This window comes from Alosa sapidissima, chromosome 7 (assembly GCF_018492685.1).
Source record: "Alosa sapidissima isolate fAloSap1 chromosome 7, fAloSap1.pri, whole genome shotgun sequence".
Lineage (NCBI taxonomy): Eukaryota > Metazoa > Chordata > Actinopteri > Clupeiformes > Clupeidae > Alosa > Alosa sapidissima.
This window is the reverse complement of record NC_055963.1, coordinates 14,018,117-14,039,510: the sequence shown is the minus strand read 5'-3', so window position 1 is coordinate 14,039,510 and position 21,394 is coordinate 14,018,117. Positions and strand designations below refer to the sequence as shown.

At 47.0% G+C, this 21,394-nt stretch overlaps 1 protein-coding gene across 9 annotated transcripts in view; it reads left to right on the top strand.

Moving 5' to 3' along the window:
• The window catches only part of LOC121712994 (IQ motif and SEC7 domain-containing protein 2-like), a 75,897-nt gene extending 55,344 nt beyond the window's left edge, over window positions 1-20,553 (top strand). For 5 of the 9 annotated variants that reach the window (XM_042097210.1, XM_042097209.1, XM_042097206.1 and 2 more), the window contains 11 exons: window positions 556-1,772; window positions 3,654-3,815; window positions 5,098-5,220; window positions 5,409-5,575; window positions 6,414-6,553; window positions 8,970-9,095; window positions 10,549-10,648; window positions 13,391-13,552; window positions 14,184-14,396; window positions 16,535-16,584; window positions 17,474-20,552. In XM_042097210.1, the coding sequence (XP_041953144.1) occupies window positions 556-1,772; window positions 3,654-3,815; window positions 5,098-5,220; window positions 5,409-5,575; window positions 6,414-6,553; window positions 8,970-9,095; window positions 10,549-10,648; window positions 13,391-13,552; window positions 14,184-14,396; window positions 16,535-16,584; window positions 17,474-18,850 (3,837 nt within the window). In that variant the 3' untranslated portion in view covers window positions 18,851-20,552. Of the gene's footprint in view, window positions 1-555; window positions 1,773-3,653; window positions 3,816-5,097; window positions 5,221-5,408; window positions 5,576-6,413; window positions 6,554-8,969; window positions 9,096-10,548; window positions 10,649-13,390; window positions 13,553-14,183; window positions 14,397-16,534; window positions 16,585-17,473 lie in introns of all 9 variants that reach the window. The other 4 variants (XM_042097203.1, XM_042097202.1, XM_042097204.1 and 1 more) reach the window with 1 other exon arrangement.
• The last annotated feature ends 841 nt before the right edge of the window (window positions 20,554-21,394 follow it).

Here is a 21,394-nt window from a genome sequence, read left to right as displayed (position 1 = left end):
AAACAAACCAAACCATTTATTTATCATATTAAAATGTTTTTTTCTTTCCCCTGTCATGATTTATGTGCACAATGTAGCCTATCAGCCTTTTGTGGCTAAATTAGAAGCACACGTTAGCTTAACTTAGTTAAACATTAGCTTACTGCATGTTAATGTTTTCTCCAGTGGTGCTCAGACCTAATGCAATGCGTAGGCTAAGCATTTGAAATTTCACATAGCAGTCACATACCTTGAAAATGAACTTTATTAGTTTAACAGTTGAATTGAAAACCAAATTGTCTGTAGTCTCCTTATTTCATGCGACTGCTTAACAAACTGTTTCAACAATGTTTTCTTCTACGCGATTCACGCGAATTAAACGTGAAGCTTCTGCACGGCCGGCGCCATCAACTGGTCTGGCATATGCACTACAGCACATTTAGCCGGTTACACCTCTGTGTGTGCACGCAAGTTTTTTCTTTACCGGTGTCATTAAAGGTGTGAAAGCGGTAACAGAAAATTCACCCAGCGGTTTCGTGTAGACGTACCCTTAATCTCGCTTGTTGTATCTAACAGGTGAAGTCCCTGGCGGACTCCATGGACGACACGCTCACGTGTCAGTCTGGTCGCGGCGACTCACAGGAGGAGGGCGTGAGTGGCACAGAGGGCGACGACTTCGGCGAGTGCGTGTGGAGCAGCAGCGGCAACCCGTCCCTGTCGCGGCACGGCATGGGGGAGCGGGAGCGCGCCGGCGGGGGCCTGAGCATGCACGAGGACAGCACGGCCACGTCCTACAGCGACGTCACGCTCTACATGGACGACGGCATGCCCTCCTCGCCGCTCTCCATCGACCGCACGCCCAGCAGCACCGACACCGAGTACTGGACGGGCATGGGGGGTGGAGGCGGTGGCAGCGGCGGCGGAGGGGGGATGATGTTGGGCGGTGTCCGCGAGGACAGCCGGGACACGGAGGGCGCCGGCAGCAGCAACAGTCGACGGAGCACACCCTGCACCGAGTGCCGCGACTACCGGCTGCGCGGGCCGCACCTGCCCGTGCTGACCATCGAGCCACCCAGTGACAGCTCGGTGGACATGAGTGACCGCTCCGACCGCGGCTCCCTGAACAGGCAGCTGATGTACGAGCAGGAGCCTCCTGGTGGTGGTGGGGGAGGTGGAGCAGGAGGAGGAGTGGGTGGAGGTGGAGGTGTAGGAATCGGGGGCTCGCCTCAGGGAACGCTCAAGCACAGCCCCGCCGCCCGCACCATGTCCTCCTGCACCGCCCAGGGTCAAACGCGCACGCCCGGCCGCCCCCTGCCCTCCCCCATCCCCACGCAGCTGCCCCACCACACCATCCTCCACCACCACCACCATCACCACCACCCCCTGCACCACCCCATCCACCTCCACCACCACCATCCGTACTCCGACACCCCCACGTCCCCTTCCCCACAGCAGCCTCCACTCACCCCCCTCACCCCCCTTACCCCCCTCACCCCCCTCACCCCCCTCTCCACCACCTCCTCCATGCCCATGCCCCCGATGATCCCCGGCGTCATGGAGCAGCCCTGCTGCTCGGACGGCGACAACGACTCGCTCAACTCCACCACCAACTCCAACGAGACCATCAACTGCAGCTCGGGCTCGTCGTCCAGGGACAGCCTGAGGGAGCCGATGCCCCCGCTGGGCAAGCAGACCTACCAGCGGGAGAGCCGCCACAGCTGGGACTCGCCCGCCTTCAACAACGACGTGGTGCAGAGGAGGCAGTACCGCATCGGCCTCAACCTCTTCAACAAGTAAGAGACACCTTGAGGACCTTCTTACCGTTCCACTCACTAGGACAGGTCAAGGTGGAGAATCTTATGTACTGTAAGAAGGAACAGGGCCTTTAAAAGCTGTTGATGCCTAGAGTTAGAGTTCTAAAGCCATGGCCCAGTGGTTACAGGGCTATTCCACTCAAAACTGTCACATCCATAACGCCAACACAATGCCATGGTATTTTTGTGTGGAATTGCCCTACAACAATGGGAATGAGGAATTAGGTCATGCTTAGGTCATGGGTAATACTTCCTTCCTCCATGATCTAAATTTGGTCTTAGAGATCATTAGTATCATAGCTGGATTAGTGGTTTGGACTCCCATGCTCTGTTGGCACTGGTTGGCATCCTATGTAGTTGGTTTTGAATCATCAACAGTCATGTGTTGGACTTTGAACTGTTTGAACTTTGAACTGTGTCCCCCAGGGGTCAATTTTAAGCCCACTGATGTGTATCCCATTGCAATCCTAATGTTTGCTGCTAGTTTAATGAATGATATCTTCTGATGTTCTTTGCAGCTGACATGCAGTATTATTTCTCTTTAACATTCATTATGCCCGTCTGTGGTTGTCTCAGAATGCCATAGATAAGCAAAGGCAAAATACTGAGTTTATTATATTCTTGGTGTCCCTTATCGTCTGTAGGCCCATCAACAATGCTAACAACAACAATAAATCAACTGTAACTATAGCGATATGAGTATCCAACAATAAGGAAAGTCTCTCAGGAGCATTCTTCATGTTCATCAATGGGATGCTTAAAATTCAACAGACTCTGATTATCAGCATTTCTATTGTTAGCAAAATTGCCATAGTGTCTGGTGTGGATGTTGCCTGTCATTGTTATTAGCTACAGTGATATTAAATCTGGATTTATAGTTAAAGGTGCTCTAAGCGATGCCACGCGTTTTTTAGGCTAAAACATTTTATGTCACTTACTGCAAACTTCACCTAACTAACCATTAGCTGTGTCCTGAATACACTGTAAAAAATGCGATCTCTGTGGACAGCACAGGCTCCAAAAACAGCAACAAAAACAACCTGGGCAAACCTAGCCCATAAAAACATAACAAACTGTTCCAGCAAATCACAGACAATATGTGCGTTTAGGAGAGTTTCAATTGTACGGAAGGGAGGGGGAGGAAGTAGCGACCTAGCTCTGTGTTTTTTTTTAAAGTCAACAGAAGTGACGTTACCCAGCATCGCTTAGAGCACCTTTAAGGCTATAGTTACCAATGGCAGTGTGGAGAGGCCAATAGCACTGTAAGCAGTCCTGTCAGTTAGAAGAACCACCCCAGTAATGTCTACCAGACTTGGCTCTGTCAGCTCTTGAGAGTGTGTGACTTCAATTCTGTGGCAGACTGTCAAAGGCTCATATATGCACTTGTGTCAAGTAAGCTGATTTACTGCAGTGTACATCTAACCACCCCAGAGCACTGTTGCAAATCTGAAATCCAAAGCACCAGCGCTCGACTCTCAGCACACGGCAGAAAAAAGGATAACAATAAACAGACTCTTAAGTTCCCTCTGGATCCCAGTAGTCTTTAGAGAGGATTCTCAGATTCCTGTCCAGTTTTCAAACCATAATGGACCTTTTTCTCTCTCTACTCTTGTCTCTCAACATTGGTTTCTTTCATTTGTCTCAGTTCTGAGCCATCCTAAGTGTGCATGGTGCATTTTCATTGCAGTCTGTTGTCATTTTGTCCTTATTTTTTCCTTTTTCCTTCATGCTGTGGCTTTCCACAGATAATACTTTCCACATAGTATTATCTGACATTCCTATGAGTGTGCAATGTGCATTCTGAGACTGTTAGCTCTTTTATATGCCGATTTTGAGCGTGTCCTCCTGGCGTGCCCTCAGGAAGCCAGAGAAGGGCATCCAGTATCTGATCGAGAAGGGCTTCGTGTCGGACACACCCGTGGGCATTGCCCGCTTCATCCTGGAGCGGAAAGGCCTGAGCCGGCAGATGATTGGAGAGTTCCTGGGCAACCGGCAGAAGCAGTTCAACAAGGATGTGCTGGAGTAAGTGAACAAGGGCACTATGGAGGAGATCAAGCCAGAAATGACAGGAATGAAGTCAAAGACTTTTGAATGGTTTCCAATGGAAAGGCAATGGCCAAGCCACAGCAGCAATTACATTCTTACCATATGCACCATAAAAGATGACTAATAGTAGGGCTGCTACTAATTATTATGATTATAATCGGATAATCTGTCTATATATCTTATTCTATATAATAATAATTATTTATTTCAGACCCAGAGGGATCCATATCACAATAAAAACACACAGAGTAAATACAAAGTACAGAAATACAAAGCCTTCCACAATGTTCAATGTCTAACATACAGACAAGTTCGCCAATGGCTCCACAGTCTGGAAGAAAATCTGACAGAACAGCTTACAGGGTTAGCCAAAACAGCGACACTGACAAACATGGAGCTTGTTGGAGCTCTCAGCAGCAGCCTCATGCTGTCATTATACTGTAAGCCACTGTGAGATTTCTAATGCTGCCTTGTTTATAACGACACCACAGGTAGGCAGTATACAAAGGTGTAAAGAGTGAGATCTTTACAGGTACAGAGCACTGCTAAACTTACGACACAGCATGTTTGCTTCAGCATACAGCTTCCGACGCTGCCTATAGATATCCTTATCATCAGATAGGTCTTTTGCAATAATATTGCCCAAATATGTAATCTCACTGCACACACTGAGTGCAGTGCCAGACAGACAGTCTTCTTTACTACTGATAATCAACATCTTACTCTTTTTAGCATTGTATATTATATCAAAATCAGCTGTGGGCATATTCTCAGAAACTGTAATCTGTCTACAATATATATCTGTTGAATATTTGCTTGATTAAGCGATTAGTTGTTTGGTCTATAAAGTGTTGAGAAAATGTTATTGACTGTTTCCCAAAGCCCAAAGATGAAACACAGAAATGACTTGTTTTGTTTACACATAATTTTGTCCAAGATATTCCATTTACAGTCAGCAGTAAACAAACAGAACATATTTAAGTTTAAGAATCTTGTGTAAGATCATTTAGTTTTTTTCTCCATTAAAATGACCTAAACCGATTCAAATCAATTCTATATTTATCAATAAATTACCAAAATAGTTGCCGATTGTTTTAATAGTTAGACAAATGTATTACTTGATTAATTGTTTCAGCCCTAGTTAACAGTAATATTTTTATATACATGTATATCTGAATCTGGTGAATCTGTCCTGTGAAACACACACAGTCATGTGATCTTCATTTGTCCTCACTCAGTGTGTTTCTGTGTCCTGTAGTTGTGTGCTGGATGAGATGGACTTCTCAGGGATGGATCTGGACGACGCTCTGAGGAAGTTCCAGGCTCAGATCAAAGTCCAGGGGGAGGCCCAGAAGGTGGAGAGACTCGTCGAGGCTTTCAGGTAGTTCACCGGTTCAGAGAGCTATCGAATTACGCCTATACTTTTGTAGGTTACTTGTCAGCCAATTACAAGTGAAGTGAGAGAGAAAAAAACATGAACCAGATCAATACATGGTAATGTTCTAACATGACCCTTCTTTCTCAGCGGTTTGTTTAGCTCTACATCAGTAACGTATATTTCTTTTTTAGCCAGCGGTACTGTGTCTGCAACCCAGTGCTGGTCCGACAGTTCCAGAACCCCGACACCATCTTCATTCTGGCGTTTGCCATCATCCTCCTCAACACAGACATGTACAGCCCCAACGTCAAACCAGAGAGGAAGATGAAGCTGGAGGACTTCATCAAGAACTTGCGAGGTGCAGTGATCTTAAAGTCTTCAGTTATGTCCCTCTTTGTGTAATGAATGAGATCATACTGTCAACTTCATCTAATAGCAACACTGGACTGCTTTTTCCTCTGTATTGTGAAGGTTATGGGTTTAGATACTAGCATTAAAGGGATATTCCACCATTTGGGGAATTACACTCATTTTCCACCTCCCCTTGAGTTAAACAATTGATTTTTACCTTTCTCCAGTTCATCCAGCCGTTCTCTGAGTCTGGCGATACCACTTTTAGCTCCAGCCTAGCATAGATCATTGAATCGGATTAGACCATTAGCATCTCGCCTGCTAGCATCATGTTTAAAAATGACTAAGATTTCCGGTAATTTTCCTATTTAAAACTTGTTTCCTCAAGTTAGAAACTGTAATAAGACCAAAGGAAAATGAAACGTGGCAATTTTCTAGGCTGATTTGACATGGAACTATACTCTCATTCAGGCGTAATAATCCAATCACTAACAAATTTTTCTGCTGCAGCTCAACCTTGTTGCTGGAAGCCTACGGGGACTATTTTCAGGTGCTGCATGATATCATTGTGCTGCTGCGCCCATGGTGTTCCTTGATTATTATGCTGGAATGAGAGTATAGTTCCATGTCAAATCAGCCTAGAAAATCGCCACGTTTCATTTTCTGATGTACAAACTGACTCAAAATGACCTTATAGTAAGCCTCCACACAGAGATGATCAATAGATAGTAGCTGTATTCTTTATCATCTCATAGAGGAATCATAGAGCAAAAAGCTGTATAGGTCTTCAGCAAAGGGATGGCTGTCCCTATCTGCCATTATCTCACCATTCTGCTCCTTCCCAGGCGTGGACAACGGTCAGGACATTCCTCGAGACCTGCTCGTTGGGATCTACCAGCGCATCCAGAAATGGGAGCTGCGGACCAACGATGACCATGTGTCTCAAGTGCAAGCTGTGGAGAGGGTGGTCGTGGGGAAGAAGCCTGTGAGTAGTGCTCTGGCGGTCAGATCACCAATCATGCTTGTGTGTTTTTGTTCATGCTTGATGTACTGTACGAAGGTGTCAAAGTTTGACGCGGCTTTCAGATGGCAACACTTCTCTTTGGCTATTTGTTTCTCAAAGGAGAGAGAGATACTGTGGTGTGAGCACTTAAAGCAACACCAAAGAACTTTCCTCTGTCGCACGCATGCTATTTGTTTATCCAGCACTGGCTTTTCAAATAACAATGTCCACAGACAAGGTAGAATATGTTGCATGATTTTATGAAAGTACGATGTATTGCAACATCAGATGCAAGTCAGATTTGTAGTTTCTTATGTCTCATTCCATCGGACTACAGATCCGCTACCCGATCTGGCAAACATGCATAGTGCGGTTATAGCTGATAGAGGGCCGCGAAGCGAATGCAGAAGTGCAGTTCACCCTGTTAGGAGTTGATGATTTTTTTTTATTTTTTATTTTAAGGTACAAAAAACTCTTTGGTGTTGCTTTAATGGATGTTTGAAAGTAATTTTGGTAAAGATTTTAAAAGTGAACGCAGCATGAGGTCACAGAGCGCCATGCTGTGCCGTCTGGATGTTTCCAGGCAAAACTTTTTTCCCCTTTATTCTATGCTGTGAGAGACAAGGACGCTGTGACCACAATTACGGGCCAAGTCATTTATTTTCTAAATGCCAACGGGCTGGGATGAGAGCCGTGACCCTGAGTTTGGCAGCATATGGGTACCAGAGCAACAGGGGAGCTGAAAAGCTTCCTCTCGCTAGCAGATAGTTTGCATAACCGTGAAAAAACCGACAGACAGCCTGTCAGGGGCTGTACACAGACAAGTCCAAACATAAGGTGAGGCGTTGGTTTATTTCTTTTGTTTGTTTGTTTGTTTGTTTGCGATGAGTCTTACATGCTGAAAAGCAGTGAAGACTTTTGTTGAGGACTAGGATGTTTCTAACCTCTATTTTGGCTGTTGTCTGCAACAAAATTGTGCAGGTTTGTGTTGTTTTGTGTTGGTTGCTTATGAGATTATTGTCTGGCATATGGTGCATTATGTTGTTTGGATTGGATTGGTTGATAGTGGTGCAGTGCCCAGGGGTCTCTCATTCATCCATCAGTGGATTGTGCCAGTGTAGTCAATATGCGCTAATATTTGAGTCTCTGGTCGTCTGTGCACTGGCCGTGTAAGATTTGACAATTCATAATTATGCATAACGGCATTGATCATTTCGGAGAACTTTAGAAATGTGACTTGCTCTAAGCTCTCAGCCTGTCTATGATACTGCTGGGAAAGTCCATAGTACACCCATGCATGTTTTGATAACACAGACATAATGCACATAACATGACAGTGCGTATATTCAGCAGCATGACCTCTCACTGAGAGGTCAAATCCTAAATGGTCTCCCTAAACCAGTTTTCCACTGAGGCTATTTCAAGAACGCCAGAGAGCACCTGGTTAGCAGCGCTGAAACTGGACTCGAGCCCCAGTGTGGAGAACGGCCGCCTCCTCTGCTAGTGCGTCGGAGCGTCCACGGGCCACGCTGGCAGGGAGTGTCCTCTCTGATCCTCAGCACATTTGACGACTCACGCTTACAGTGACCGGCCGGTGCTTGATCTCAGCGGGCTGTCGGGGGACATTAGCAGGGCTCTCAGTCACTGGGGTGTGGCGTGAGGTGCGAGGCTGAGTGGATTCAGGCTGATGGCTCTGTGGAGTGAGGGGTACTGAGAGGGGTTTGTTTTGGATTGGTGATTCATGGTGGTTTGTAGGAGGGTTATTTAGCAAGCTTTTCTGAGGCGTTTGTGATTATTTTTTTTTTTTTTTAATTAACACCCAACATTAACATTACAGGCTAATTTTGGCTTAACACTGCCGTGTGTGTGTGTGTGTGTGTGTGTGTGTGTGTGTGTGTGTGTGTGTGTGTGTGTGTGCGCGTGTGTGTGTGCGCGTGTGTGTGTTGGGAGGGGGGTGATTAAGTACAGCGTGATTAATCTGATGCGTTATACGTAGTTCTGTCACATACATGTGTGTATTCCTGCAGAAGAGGTGGGTTGATTTGTGTTGGCTGGATAAAGGTGGATTAGCTGGATTGTTTATGTTGATTGTATGTGAATGTGCATGCTTGTGTGTGTGTGTGTGTGCGCTTGTGTGTGTGTGTGTGTGTGTGTGTGTGTGTGTGTGCCATCTGCACTGGCTTGTTCTAGCTGGTATGTGTTCATGTAAATATGTTGACATGGTACATTAGGTGCATTAGTGTTGGAACTCTAATCAAGCATGTACCCCTTTCTGTAAATAGCCTCAGAGGACTCATATGTTGTGTGTGCAGGTACTGTGTGTGCCGGTATGTGTTTGGTCATGCCTCTAATTGTGTGTATATTTGACTAATGGCGGATGATGTGTGTGCTGAGCCAGGTGCTGTCACTGCCACATCGCAGGCTGGTGTGCTGCTGTCAGCTCTATGAGGTTCCTGACCCCAATCGACCCCAGAGGACTGGAGTTCACCAAAGGGAGGTCTTCCTCTTCAATGACCTGCTGGTGGTAAGAAACACAGTCCACTATAGCAACCAGCTACACACACACACACACACACACACACACACACACACACACACATACGTGAATGCATGGATTAATTTGCTTCCCTTAAATAGTCAATAGACTAGTGGTTCTCAAATGGGGGTACGCGTACCCCTGGGGTACATGAAGGCACTGCAGGGGGTACGTGAGATTTTAAATATATACATACTTTAATGCCGATGAGTAGTTAGGAGATGGGGAGGCTGAGATTTCGCTCTAAACACCGGTAATTTATTTTTCAAAGGATGTACAGGCTAAGGTACGGGTAGCAGGAGGTGTCCAATACAAAGCAACAAACCGATCCTGACAAATCACGTCTCAATCACTCGTCATTCACTCGCATCGGCCAACAACACAACAACACAACCCACTCGCACGTAATTCACCTCTACTCTGACTAAACTTACTAGACGTCTTAGAACCCCCTATTCTATTCTCTCCCCTTATCAATCGCTAACCTATCCGAACCCCTAAATATTCCCTCCCGGACACCTCCCCCCAATCAAAACACATCAGAACCTATTGACACATTCTATGACACAGAAGGGAGAAGGAGACACACACACACGCGCACACACCGGGAAAACAGAGACACAGGGGAACACAGGAGAAAGTCCAACACGGGAGTAAATAGCCTCGGCGCTACAATACATATATTGATATTTATCAGTTCCAAAGTTTAATATATTAGACACTGATGGCACAGTGCTGTTTTAAGTCTTTTTTCTCAACTAAAAATGCTTTGCGCTGGTTAGGGTGTACTTGGCTGAAAAAAATATTTCACAGGGGGTACATCACTGAAAAAAGGTTGAGAACCACTGCAATAGACCATGTTCAGGTAATATATAAATAACCCATTAATAAAACACTCTTTAGTTAATAGATTATCACCTTTTTCTGTTTACTTTGTTTATATATATATTTATTTTATCATGGTTAAAGTTCTCATCATGAAGAAAGCCCAAGCAGAATGAATGAACACCTCCATGTAAATGTCTAGGTGTTGAAATATGGCCTGAATCTCAGTGTGGAGCTGCAGCCCCCTTCCTCTCCAGCAGCAGCAGGAGCAGCAGTATCTGTAGCAGTAGTGCACCGGTGGATTTACAAGCCTTCAGCGTTTCATCCCCATAGCTCTCTCTCTCTCTCTCTCTCTCTCTCTCTCTCTCTCTCTCTCTCTCTCTCTCTCTCTCTCTCTCTCTCTCTCTCTCGCTCGCTCGCAGCACCCTAATTACCGTGCCCTCATTCTGGGGAGCCCCACTCCTTCCCAACAACCCCACCCCACCCCACCCGTCTTACCCCCGTCCTCATCCCCCCACCCCTGCCCCCACTACCTACCCATCCAACCCCCATCGGCATCTCTGATGCGGGAAATGAAAATGTGCTCCTCCCCTCTCCGTTCCCCTTCCCTTTGCAGGTGACCAAGATCTTTCAGAAGAAGAAGACCTTGGTGACGTACAGCTTCAGACAGTCTTTTCCTCTGGTGGAAATGCAGGTTCACATGTTCCAGAACTCCTGTAAGTCCATCTGGTCTCTCCATCTGTTTCTCCTGCTTTATTTATACACACAAACACACATACACATACACATACACACAAACACACATACACATACACATACACACAAACACACATACACATACACACACACACACACACACACACACACATACACACACATATATACACACACAAACACACATACACGCACACACCACACACACACACACACACACACACACACACACACATATATACACACTCTCCCTCACACATACACACTCTCCTCTCTCTCTCCCTTTTATATCTCTCTCACTCACTCATTCTTTTCTGTCTCTCTTTGAATCTCTCTCACTTCTTTCTGTCTATCTGTATCTCTTTTTCTCTGCATCCTTCTCTCTCTCTCCTCTCTCTCTCTCTCCTCTCCCTCTCTCTTCTCCTCTCTGGCGTGAAGCTCTCAATGTCACTGATATTTGCCTCTCTATCCTACGCTCCCCTGTATTTACATGGCCATCTGTAGCCCACATACATGATGGAAATAATACCTAGCCCATGTGTAAACACACTCACTCATCGCTGTGTTTTTGCATAAGCCATAAAACCCCAGCACTTTAATGACTGCCTCATGAATGCTGCTGTAAGTCCCTCCACTGCCAAACTGTAAATCTCCACCGAGTCTGCTGGCTGTAGATTTACAGCGGGGAAAATAAGTATTGAACACATCAACATTTTTTTCAGTAAGTATACTTCCAGTGAGGCTATTCGCATGAAATTTTCACCGGACATTATTATTAACTTAGGTAATCCACACATATATAAAAATCCAAACATTAATGTCTAAAAGTAGTGTTATGAGTAAAAAAGTGGAATGGCACAGGGAAAAAGTATTGAACACGCTAAGATAAAGCAGTACACAAACGCAAGGAATGGCAAGGAACGGCAAGGAACAAACTGGAATCTGTAAGTAGTCAGAGAAATTATCCCTCCTATCTGTGCAAATTGATATAAGCTGGGTTAGTACATACTGGTGGGCTATAAAAAGGTTTTTTGTTAGCAAGGTGTCACACAAGAAACATTTCATGATGGGTAAAAGCAAAGAGCTCTCCCAAGATCTTTGCAACCTTATTGTTGCCAAACATATTAATGGAACTGGTTACAGATGCACTTCAAAACTTTAGAATCATCCAGCGAGCAGTATTGGAGCCATTATCTGCAAGTGGAAGGAACATCACTACATCATCAACTGGCCATGCACAGGATCTCCTTGTATGATTTCTGACCAGGAAGTCAGAAGGATAGTCAGAAGAGTAGCCCAAGAGCCAAGGACCACTCTGAGAAAGCTCCAGAAAGATTTGGAGGCAGCAGGTACAATTGTTACAGAGAAAATCATAGGTAATGCACTCCACCGCCATGGCCTCTATGCACGCTCATCCAGCATGATTCTATTGCTGAAGAAAAACATGTCGAAGCTCGTTGAAAGTTTGCTACACAACATTTGAACAATCCTATGAAATACTGAGAGAATGTATTCTGGTTAAAAATGTAACTTTTCGGATGTCATACTACACAGCATATTTGGAGGAGAAATGGCACTGTGCATCACCCTAAAAATACCCTACCAACAGTGAGGTTTGGAGGTGGTGGCATCATGGTGTGGGCTGTTTTTCATCTCATGGTACTAGCAGACTTCATACAGTTGAAGAAATGATAAATGGAGTCATTTTGTTCTGGGAGAATCTTTACATCCACCAGGATGATGAGGATGAGACATGGCTAGACCTTCCAGCAGGACAATGATCCTAACCATTCAGCAAAGGAAACTCTCAATTGGTTTCAGAGAAAGGAAATCAATGCCCCGACTTCAATTCAATTGAACAGTTTTGGAAGTTAACTAAAGATCAGGATTCACAAGAGGGACCCCTGAAATCTTCAATATTAAAGGACTATCTGTTTAAAAGAATGGGCCAAACTCACACCAGAATACTGTGACTGATTAGTTTCATCATACAGGAAATACCTTGAAGCTGTTATTACGAATAAAGGCTTTTCCACAAAGTATTTAAGAAATTTCAGCAGGGGTGTTCAATACTTTTTTCCTGGGTCATTCCACTTTATTGCACATAACTCTACCTTTAATGTTTTGATTTTTTTATATGGGTGGATTATCTGAGTTAATACTAATGTCTGGTGAAAATGTCATGCAAATAGCCTCACTGGAAGTATACTTACTGAAAAAAATGTTGACGTGTTCAATACTTATTTTCCCCGCTGTATGTGGTCTGTATTCAAATGAGTGCCAGCTTTGTGGTAGCATGTCAGAGTGTTGCTCTGATGGCTGTTGCATCCTGTAGAGTGAGGTACAAGAATTACTGAATGACTTCTTGTGTTCCTGGTAGACAGATATTACAACATGCACATTTGGAACATAATAAATAAATAAATGTGGGTGTGGTGTTTAATTAGGGAATGGTTTCCACATTATATTTTACGTCTATGTTATTTATACTGTGTAGTTAAACATACTTTAAACTGCATGTGTACTGCTAATGCTTCTGTGTCTTTATCGTGTTATCTTCTGTACGTATGTCTCCATGTCATGATACTGTCATGATACTGTCTCCATGTCCATGTTGCTTTACATCTATGCTATTTAACAGGTGGACTTGTGTATGTATAGTGTGGCCTTACCATAGTTTGTCCATACAGTATATCACTCCAATTCACCTCATATCACTCTGTGCTGTGTTTACCCTTCTCCAGATTACCCTCACGGGATTCGTCTGACGTCGGCCATCCCGGGCGGCGAAAGAAAGGTTCTGATCGTGTTCACGGCGCCAAGCCAGCAGGACCGCACGCGCTTCGTGAGTGACCTGCGCGAGAGCATTGCCGAGGTGCAGGAGATGGAGAAGTACCGCGTGGAGTGTGAGTCAAAAACTGCAGCGCAGTGCAGCAGAGGGAGGAGGGGTGCAGGTGGGGGTGGAGGTGGAGGAGTGGTGGATGGAGGAGGAGAGGTGGGGGTGGGGTGGAGCGATGGATGGAGGGAGGGAGAGAGGGCCCCGCTCTGTGCTGAGTTTAGCTGTGATAGCGGTGAAAATGTGTCTGCTTCTGCTCAGGGTTCATCTTTCATTCTCTCCTCCTTCCTCATTCTCTCCTCCTTCATCTCCCTCGTGCTTTCTCAATCCCCCTGCCTTCACTCTCTCTCTCTCTCTCTCTCTCTCTCTCTCTCTCTCTCTCTTCTCAATTTCACTCATTCCCACACATACAGTCTCTAAATATTTCTCTCCTCCCCCTCTGCCGCCTTCGAGCTTCCTTCTCTCTCTTTTCTCTCACTACTTCTGTCTCTTGTTTCCCTTCTTTTCTTTCATTTAAATTCAGCCTGTCTCTTGCTAATTGAATTTCACTAGTTCCCTTCTGTATTTCTCTCTCTCTCTCCTCTCTCTTCTCTCTTCTCTCTCTCTCTCTCTCTCCTCTCTCTTCTCCTCTCTCTCTCTCTCTCTTCTCCTCTCTCTCTCTCTCTCTCTCTCTCTCTCTCTCTCTCTCTCTCTCTCCACAGCTGAGCTGGAAAAGCAGAAAGGTGGGATGCGTCCTGGCCTTATGAGTGAAGGAGGTGGCGGCGGCGTGGGAGGAGGAGTTGGCGGCGTGGGGATGAAGAGTGAGGCGGTGAACGGCACTCTGGGAAGACCGAGCCTGGACGACACGTACGCCAGCACGGAGGGGCTGAAGCGCACAGCCCTCAGCTCCTCCTTACGAGACCTCTCAGAGACAGGTACGAACCCCCCCCCCCCCCCCCCCCGACCTCTACTGACCACTCCAACCTGGAGGTGGAGATCAGCTCTGCTCGTTCCCAGTCCTGCATACACGTCACACTCACAGGTTGCTGAACCAGGGCAAAGGGATTCAGAGCTGACAGCCTGTCATGATCGCTCCTTGTCAAAGAACACACTGCCGACAGATAAAGCTGTTTGACTCACTGTTGTGACTAAGCTGCCCTGAGGCCTGTTAGATCCTGGACACTATGGGCTACTGCCTGACCACCACCACATGGGGAGAGAATTATAAAATCGTACCTATTTCAAACATCAACTGAGTGTAGGTGCGTTCAAGCAAGTTGCAATTGCTTTATGCTTGAGATGCGCGTTTCTCAAATGTGTCAAATGAAGGCTACACTCCACGGGGTGATGCGTCATCACTTGTAAGGTGTAGACTGTGTCGTCCCTGTCTCCTTGTCCTGTGTGGAGGAGCTAAGTACCGCGAGGAAGAGCGGCCAAGCTTTATGGCTACCCACTGATACTGGGCACGCTTAATGCTGTGTTAGTGTGTCACTGTGTCTTCTGCCCAAATTACAGGATGCTGCTCAATCACAAAATGGAGAGAGGGAGAGAGGGGGGGGGGAGTGGAAGAGAGCAGAGAAAACTGCATATCACATGTGACAGCGCCCTCTAGTGGGTCATAAAAGCCCAGCTACATTTTGTGGGACTTCCCTTTGCCTCAAGACTGAGAATGAAATAACAACATATTTACACTTAGCTATTTAGAATTTGAACTGTACCCTAAAGTCTTGTTTATGAATAAATGAATATTAGTGAATTTTAAATGTTTTCAAGTAAGTGTCTTTTAAGACAGATTTAATGTGTCACTGCCTGATAATTATTTTTTTTAATTTTCTTTGATCCTAGAAAAAGGATCTGATATTACCACATTGGATGAAAGCGGGCAAACATTAAATACTCTCACTGATCATTTCATAGTAATTACAATGATTAGACTAATAGTTGTTGGACTCGCTTCTGACAATATTTTAAAAGCAATACAAATATCCCATTGGATTCAGCCACTAAATTCTACAAAGTGGAACTACAGTAGACTGACTGCCCTGCGGCACGAAGTGTTTTTTGTTTGATGAAGTGAATGCTGCATTTACATTATCCCAAACGCTGGCTGTGTTGTATGATAACTTCGTCCCACAAACAGTTAGTGACTAGACAGGGGGTTGATTTTTTATTCACCCCTAAAGGTTTCATTGCACTGCTTCTATAGTAGTGAATCTCACACTTTTCAAACAGCTGAAGATTGATAATTATCAAAACCGCTGCCAAACTGTGGCCCCGTAAAGCATATACAATATATATTAACGGCATTCAATACCAAACCAACTCATCGGCACTCAGCGTTATTTTGTCTCAGAGGCTCACAGCGGCTGTGCCGACATTACGAATGCAGTATTCAAATGAGTCTCCATTCATCTTCGTTTACAGTGCGGGGAGCGCTGAGCTGCTCCACATGCAGATTGGGAAGCCTGACGTCTCAGTAGAAAGCCTCACAGCAAGAGAGGGCTGCCTTTGAATGCACTCTGGAGGGAATTAGACTTTGGAAAGTTACGACTTTTGTGGGGGGGGGGGGGGGGGTTACAATTTTTATTCCTCTTTATTTCTAAGGGAATGAAACCAGGACAAGAGAGGAATGCGAGCTTTGTGGCGATGTAGTACATGACAACGTTATGCTGATGGTTAAGGCTGGAGGAAAAATGTTCAGACTGAATGCCTTTAGCGAGTCGTATTGTGTGTTGGCAAAAACAATACCAGGGGGAAATGTCATACAAGTCATACTGTATATGGGGGACATATTTACGGGAGGATTCAGAAGAAAGAATACGGGATGGTTCAGTCAGTGTGCTAAGGTGCTCCCTAGGGAGGCCAGCTTTATAGCAATGCTGTTTCCCAGCATGTGTGTGTGTGTGTTTGTCTGTGTGTCTGTGTGTGTGTGTGTGTGTGTGTGTGTGTGTGTGTGTGTGTGTGTGTGTGTGTGTGTGTGTGTGTGTCTGTGTGTGTGTGTGTGTGTGGAGGTATGGTGGGCTCCAGTGGGGGTTTTGTCCTCCTGACCTTGCTCTGCTTGGTTGGGCTGCAGGGAAACGAGGTCGCAGAAACAGCGTCGGCTCCTTGGATAGTACCATCGAAGTAAGTCCGAGAGGGGTGTTGAATGCACTGCTCCCATTCTCGCTCTCCTAATAATCAAACCCCACCCCACCCCACCCCACCCGCTCGCCGATCATGGACTGATCCTGTACACCTGTGCATGACCATTCTTCTTGTGCACCAAGCATATTCCGCCCATCACAATCGTGTGTGTGTGTGTGTGTTTGAGCAGGCTCTGCTTGTGTGCATGTGCATGCACGAGGCAGTGAGAGCATGCTGCATCACTGCCGCTCTCTCACACACTGTACAGAATAACACGTTGCTTTGCTGATAACACCTCTTCATTCATTCATTCATTCATTCATTCATTCATAACTGAAGTCTGTGTTGTGTTTTGGTTTTGTGATTTGAGCTTGTGGCTGTTCTAATGAGTTGATGTTGAATGGATAATTGGAGAAGCCCTGCTTGACGGCAGCTGCTAATGAACTAAACCACCACTTCATTATGCTGATACTCTCTAGTCTCTACACACACTGAGAATCAGAAATTATTCACACAAATACGTATTGAAAAACAGATGAGAGATTTCTCATTTTTTCTGCAATATGTTATATAATATATATATAAACACCTGCCTACCAACAAATAACACCTGCCATTTTTGATCCACATTACCTTTCACCTTTATGTTTTATGTGTGCTATGTGTTTGTGTACGTAAACAGTATGCTTATGAGTGTGTTTGTGTGAATGTGCATTCATTTGTGTGTGTGTGTGTGTGTGTGTGTGTGCGCAAGGGAGAGAGACAGAGATGGAGAGATTGTCCACTGTGTGTGTGCGAGGGAGAGAGACAGAGATGGAGAGACTGTCCACCCGTCCACCCACACGTATCTGTTTTTAATCCTCTGTTTGTTGTTATCTGTTGTCAACAGGGTTCGATCATCAGTAGCCCCCGGCCGCACCAGCGCCTGCCCATGTCCAGCTGCTATGGCCTGGACGACTACCGGCCTCACCGCCCCATCCTGAGCCCCGGAGTAGGGGTGGGGGGTGGGCCGGGGCAACAACAACAACAACCCCTCTCGTCTGGGGGCAACAACGGCGCCGGAGGCCTGTCCAGCAGCAGCAGTGGCGAGCGCGGGGCCGGTGGCTCGGGGACGGGCGCCAGTGGATCGGGCGGCAGCAGCTCGGCGTCCTTCCTGGGCTCCCTGTTTGGCAGCAAGCGCGCCAAGCAACCGCCGCCGCCCCTGGTCCCGCCTGGGCCGCACTACCCGGCGCCTGTGCCGCCGCCTACCAGCGGGGGGCCGCCGCCACTCTCACCGTCCGCGCTCGGCCAGTCGGACCCCGGCGGGCCGTCCAAGCTGCAGGCCCTGCACGCGCAGTACTGCCACAACAGCAACAGCGTTGGCCAGCCGCCGCCGCCCTACCACCACCACCACCGCTACCACGTGCAGACCGTGCCTATGGTCAGCGTGCCCTCCTGCCCCACGCCGGGCATGCACCACACTATGGTGCACCGCGGCTCCCTGCCCAGGCGCCCGCAGCTCGCGCCAAGCCACGCGCAGCTGCAACAGCAGTACAACCAGCAGCAGATGGCCCAGCATGCCATGCTCCAGCAGCAGCAACAGCAGCAGCAAGGACGCTACGTCAACATGGGCATGGGCCTTGGCATGGGCATGGGCATGAGCTGCACCCCGCCGCCTCTTTCGCCGCACTCCCCTCTCTCGCCCGTGTCTCCGTTCCCGCTGTACCACGCGCACGGACACACACATATGCACGCAGCGCATACGCATTCCCACACCCCCCTGCACCCGACGCACTCGGTGCGCGGCCCCGGGCCCGGCCCCAAGCTGCCGCTGACGCTGTCGCACTCGCAGCCGCACCCGCACGCCCACTCGCACGCCGCCGCGCTCTCCCACATCCACGGCCACCTAGTGGCCGGCAGCGGCATGGGCGGCGGCGGAGGCGGCGGACTCTCCCACAGCCCGTTGCCCGCGCACCAGCAGCACTTTGTGTTCGCCGCGCCGCCACAGGCGCCGCCCTCGGCCATCACGGCGCGCTACGTGCCCCAGTACCCGCACCCCTCCACCATTCCGCCTCCGCCCCCGCACTCGCCACTGCCGCCGCCCTCGCCGCACACCCCACTCACACCACTCTCACCGCACCCGCCGGGAGCGGGCCCGGGTGGGGGGGGCATGGGCCCGGGGGGTGGCCCCGGCAGCAGTGGGGGAGGAGGGGGAGCGGGCAGCAACAGCGGCACGATGGGCAGCTCCAAGTCCAAGCCTGTCAACCGCATCAGCACGGTGGTGTGAGGGGACCAGCGTCAGGGGCCCAGGCAGCCCGAGGGCCAAGCGTGAGAGCCAGGGGTGGGGAGGTGGTCCAGTTTAGCGGCGGCACCAGAACCCTGCAGCAGCAGCCGCAACAGCAGCGTAGAGGCAGCGGTGGAGCGGGCAAGAGGAGGAGGAAGAGGAAGCACAGTCTGATGAGGCTTTGCTACTTTCACGTCCGCTGCCCTAGCGTATAGCCGGAACCTTGAGCCACGCTCCGTCTCGCGACCAAGAACGACCTGCGTAAGCATGCATCAGCATCATCGAAGCCCCATTTTGTTCCGTTTTGTTTTTTGTTCGCGTGTTTGTTTTGGATAGCGCTTGTGCTTCTGCCGCAAAAGAAAACGAGGACGAGATGCCGAGATGCATGCCGCCGCCACCACACACACACACACACACACGCAAAGCGAAAGTCATCCACGATGCTTTTACCCACCGCGCAATAAGGCTGGAGACAAACAAACACGAGAAGAGTGTCGAGGCCGATAAGTACCGCTAATCACAGTTCAGAACACGTCAACAGAGACACACAAGTGCATGAGAGAGAGAGAGAGAGAGAGAGAGAGAGAGAGAGGAATAGATTATGACAGAAGGTTAGCAGAGTGGAAGAGAGTAGCTGTGGAGGTGAACTTTCACTCTCTATTTCTTTGATAAAATGGCTCAGACAAGATTCCATTCTGGTATTGAATCTCTAGTTGGCCCCAGAATGACCTGTGTGGATGTGTAAGTGTGTGTGTGTGTGTGTGTGTGTGTGTCAGACAGATCCCGGGTTAGATCAGCCATGGTTGGAGAATACAGGTTCATTTAGTGGTCATAAAGGACTTGGCACAGTGGCACATATTAAGAGACCACAGACAGCTGTCAGGGCATGGACAAGAGAGAGCATGGCTTTTGCCATTTGGATTCATCGGATTCTCACATTCAACACCTGCTGTGATGTTGATCATCATGACAATCATTTCATCACCCACTCAAAGGACACCGAGAGCATATATAAAGCTGGCACGTCTGAGCTTGACTATGACCTTGAAATGTCATTGTCATCAGCTGTTGTTCTGGTCAGGGCTAATCACTCCAGCCAATGTTCTTTTGCCTCTTCTGATTTACTTTGTCTTGAGCCATTTGGCAGACATTTGATTCTGCAACATGGAGGACACATTTTCTTTTTGACGTAACTACTTCAAAGACTGATCCTAACAACATGTAAAGGTCTATTACCCACTCCTGCAATTTTGAAGTGTCAAATGTATATGATGGAGAGTTTGTTGAGGTATTGCTCTAAGTCACTTCTCAAATGCAATAAGCAAGCCATACTAACATTATGACAGATTGATAGTTTTGGTCAGACAATGTTATGAAGTTATAATATGAAGTTTTATATCAGTGTTATTGGTGGTGACATGGGTGAGTTTCTCTCTTTCCTATGTTGCACAAATAGGAAGTAAACAGTTTTTAACTAAGTTGGATTGTTTTGTTTTTATCAATGATATTGTGTTTTAATTTGCTATCATTGTCCAAGGAAAGATGACCCCATCAGTTCTCAGTTCAAGTTGGTATGTTGTTGGAGTGAGTTAGCAATTAGATACTGAGGGCCAGATGTACGTACATTTGCGAACGTAGCGTTATCAGCGTCATGGACAAACCTCTGATTGCGAACGCTGTCAGACCCAAGTTTCCGTCGTATTTATCAAACTAGTGTAAACTGCGCCTTTCTCTGCCTTTCTCCGCCCATAAACGCAATTTACGAACATCCACAACTGAATGGCAGAGCCTATACAAGCGCAGTTGAATGAAGTTAACTGATGACAACATTAAAAAGAATCAAAGCGATCATGAAATTATACCATACATGATAAGATGTCAACAAGCAGGGAGATAATGAAGTAGTTTTACTCAAAGTAGCCTACTTGTGCACGTAGGCTATGGAAAATTGGTCAAATCTAGCAAGTAGGAAAGTTTAAGTGAATGACGTGAAAGTGAAAGTAAGACATTCAAAAGGCCCACGAAAGTTAAGGTTGCTTTTGATAGTACAAATACTTACAAAACTGGTGCTCTAAATAGTGATTCTGTTGTCTTTGAAAGGTTCTGTTATTGACGCATTGAACTGCAATTTGGATTAACACCTGCTTTTACAAGGCGGAAGTATTTAGGCGCAGAATAGAAGTGCGCTTTCAGGAGCAGTCTTTATACATACCACGGAATACATAACTAGGCGCTCTTTACGCTTCCCACTCCCACTTTCCCCTGGATCCTCCCATGAATGCATATACATGACACGAATAACGCAATTAGCCATTTTCAGCTCCCGCGACAGGCAGTTTGCGCTTTTACATCATTGCGGCCTGTTTGTACATACGTCGCAATGATTTTACATGCACGTTGCGAAACAAATACGCCTGAAGTGGGCGCAAACGCGTTAGTACATCTGGCCCTGTGTGTACCGTATTCCGTGTATGCCCTTTAACTAAGATGTAAACTCACAGATTAATGCCATTTTGCTGTTTGTCATTGTACATAGCCTTAGTGCCT